The sequence below is a fragment of the Saccostrea cucullata genome, unplaced genomic scaffold (genome assembly GCF_032062105.1).
Source record: "Saccostrea cucullata isolate Sc308-1 unplaced genomic scaffold, CSIRO_AGI_Scuc_v1 ctg1145, whole genome shotgun sequence".
Classification (NCBI taxonomy): Eukaryota; Metazoa; Mollusca; class Bivalvia; order Ostreida; family Ostreidae; genus Saccostrea; species Saccostrea cuccullata.
This window is the reverse complement of record NW_026919948.1, coordinates 5,678-8,818: the sequence shown is the minus strand read 5'-3', so window position 1 is coordinate 8,818 and position 3,141 is coordinate 5,678. Positions and strand designations below refer to the sequence as shown.

The 3,141-nt window shown below is 33.6% G+C and overlaps 1 protein-coding gene across 1 annotated transcript; it reads right to left on the bottom strand.

Annotated features, from left to right (window-relative positions):
- Nucleotides 1–234: 234 nt before the first annotated feature.
- Nucleotides 235–2,706, bottom strand: LOC134240794 (carcinoembryonic antigen-related cell adhesion molecule 6-like). Its single transcript, XM_062722877.1, has 4 exons — nucleotides 2,517–2,706; nucleotides 1,925–2,257; nucleotides 1,183–1,488; nucleotides 235–326 (listed from the first exon to the last, which is right to left on the bottom strand). Exons 1-4 carry the CDS (start codon nucleotides 2,704–2,706, stop codon nucleotides 235–237), a joined length of 921 nt encoding a protein of 306 aa, XP_062578861.1.
- Between the last annotated feature and the right edge of the window lie 435 nt (nucleotides 2,707–3,141).

Genomic DNA, 3,141 nt, shown 5'->3' with positions numbered 1-3,141 from the left:
ATTAGCATTTAAAAACACATGTGAGAAAAATGATTTTTGTGATTTTTCTGCATTGAATTTCAATTATTCAAAAAGCATGAGTTTTCAACTTTTACACCAGTTTCATTTTTTAAAAAATCACAGGACAAAATTTGTATGGAAGTCATGCCTTGTTCTTTTGATCAGAAAAGCCTTCGGCTCAGGTGAGCAAAAAAGCAATATAATTATCAGCAGTAAAACATCAAGGATAAAGTGTCAGCCAGTATGTCCAACTATTTTCTTGGCTCGATTTGGCAAGGGTTGGAGACACGCATCAGTGTATCTGTGGTTTTTGTATTCCTGGATTTCTGAAACATAGAGAATACACTGAGTAACATTCAACATTCTTTCCAATGAACAAATTGAAAACAGTGCAAATACAAATTCCGGCATTGTTGTTCTGAAGGTTTTCTAATAGCGACAAAGACACATTCTTGTTATTCCTCTTCATCACATTGGTAAAATAAAAAAAAAATTACAATGGCAAAGGATTAGCTCTCTAGCTTGTCAATAGTTTTGGAGAGCTACGGTTCTGCAGGCAAATTGAAGTCTAACAATATACATCTGTTGGTGTTTCTCCACAAGACTGACCAATGGCTTACTTGCAAAAAGCTTTATCTTCACCAACAGCCAGGAGAGAAGGGACCTTGACTTTAAAAAAAAAATTGCAGTATTTAAAACTAAATGTTTTAAATTTCACTCAATACTTACGTATTTCTCCAGGATTGCTTCTTCTGTAATAATGCCAGGGTTCTGATGTTCCCGTTCTTATCAAATTTACTCTGTTTGATATTTCCCCGAAGATGTCATTTGGCATTATCATTTATTTATGATATATCATGAAATTATTATACATTATTTTAAAAGTATGTTATCTCAAATATAATGATGTATTTAAAAAACGCGTTACTGTTCATCTAATAAAGTAATCGTATCTTTTGATCTCGTTTGTTGATACGTTTACATAAAAAAACGATCTACTCTAACAAGCTCGACAATTGTCGATGTTATAATTAAAGACATCATAGGCATGAACAAAGTCTTAAAGTTATTTTTTTCCAAAGACAATGCAATCCATATCATGGGAAATTACAACTATTCAAGTGACTATGACAATTCTTAAAGGGATTGCTTTTTTCTGCGCTAGGTGTAGCCGTAACGTACCTTGTTTAGGTTGATTTCCGACAGATATAAATACCATAGATGTAACGTAAAAGTTCTTCCCATTGAACGTATTGAAAGCAGAGCAAACATAATTTCCAGAATTGTTGGTCTGCAGGTTTTTCAGCGTCACTGAAGACCTGTTGCTGATATTATATTTTGTATCTTCACTATTGTTGGTAGATTGAAATGTCCAGCTGTATATTGGGGGCGGATTACTATCAGAAAAACAATCCAGTTTTAAATAATCACCGGCGAAGTACATTTCTTTGAATGGCAAAAGTGTAATTTTTGCCGTCACCGATCCATCTTCAAAATAAAGATTCAATTTAAACAAGAGATGTTATTAAAACACTTATGCCCCCTCCCCCAAATAATTAAAAAATTTCTACGTCCAACCTCTGCGAAGAAGATGAACGGAAATTGATGGTGGACCGACAGATAGACTGAGAGACCGACAGCAGCAAAGCAATAAGCTCTCCCTTCTTCAAAGGGGGGGGGGCATAAAAATAATAAATATCTACCAATAATATGACTGCCCCGTCTAAGATTTAAAAAAAAATAGAAGCCATGGTACCCAAATTTAAAAACAAAGAATTTAAAAGTGTAATATGGGGATTTCCCGCAAATTTGTTGGTAGAATTCAAAACGTTAAAGTAAAAATAAAGAACAAATAGTAAAATTTTAAAATGAAATAGCAATGAACAATATAATGGACAATTTTTGAAGGAAAGAGTACACTTACAAAACACCGAGATTCTCTGTGAGTATCTTCCTGGTCCTGGGTCCTGGGTAAGATTATTTTGTGAGGAACAAAGGAATTTTATTCCGTTGTCCTTTCTGGACACTTTGTACTCTGTGCTTACATTTAGAAAAGTGGTACAATTCTTTGTCTTATTTTTCAGTAAATTTGAAGTGAGCTCGATTTCATGATTATTTGTTATCTCCGGGACTTTCCAGATCTTGATATTTCCCGCCGGATTTTCAACATCAGCGGCACAAATAAGATGTATGAACTGATTCTCCTCCAACGGGTCCTGTGGTTTTAAAACAAACTCTACTGGTTTTGTAGCTTCAGCTGTTTAAATTAAATATGGGTATCAACAAAACGGATTTTAAAAAATAATAGTGATAAGACACAAGTTATTCTTGGTAAAGAATGAAGCATATGCGAAAACGCTGTAATGGTGTGTTTGAACTATCTGTTACAATTTAACCTATACAATAATGTCATGCATTAACCTGCATGCAGCTGAACTGTATTCAATGTCTATCTAAATACAAAGGAAAGTGTATTGTTATATTATTGACCTTATTTTTGTTATTACTGAAATTACCCTCAAAAGTAACTAAAGATAAACTTTTCTTGTGCTTGTCTCTATGCTCGACATCGACAAAATACTCTATCCAACATTGGTACAATCCTTCATCACTGCAGACAAGATCACGTTTTATCATCGTGGCACTGGAGGATACACTAGTATTTGATGTGACAAGTTTTGTTCTATTTTCAAGAGCAGTAGCCATTTTATGATAAATATATGGTTCTTGTCCACCAGGAGGAGAAAACACAGCAACATCTTCAAAACTATTTCCTACTTTTTTTTTCCATATTATCTCTCTATCCGATATACGTTCTCCGTGTTCTATTGAGTAATTACAGCTAAGAACAAGGCTTGTGTCCCTTCTGAACTTTACTTTAAGTTCAGATGAAGTCGATATGGTTAGTAAGGTAACACCTAGTAGAAGAAAATATATTTTGTATGTTCAAACGTTTACACGTTGAGAAGCAAAATGATATCAGCACAATAAACCATTTATTTTAGTTTTTATAATATTGTCTTCAATGTGAGAAAAATAGTTCATGTACTAAAGAAAGAAGGCATTAATCTATGCATTCAGTAAGTAGGTACTTGCAGACAACAGAGATTTCAAATACCTTAAAATAGATACATACGTACA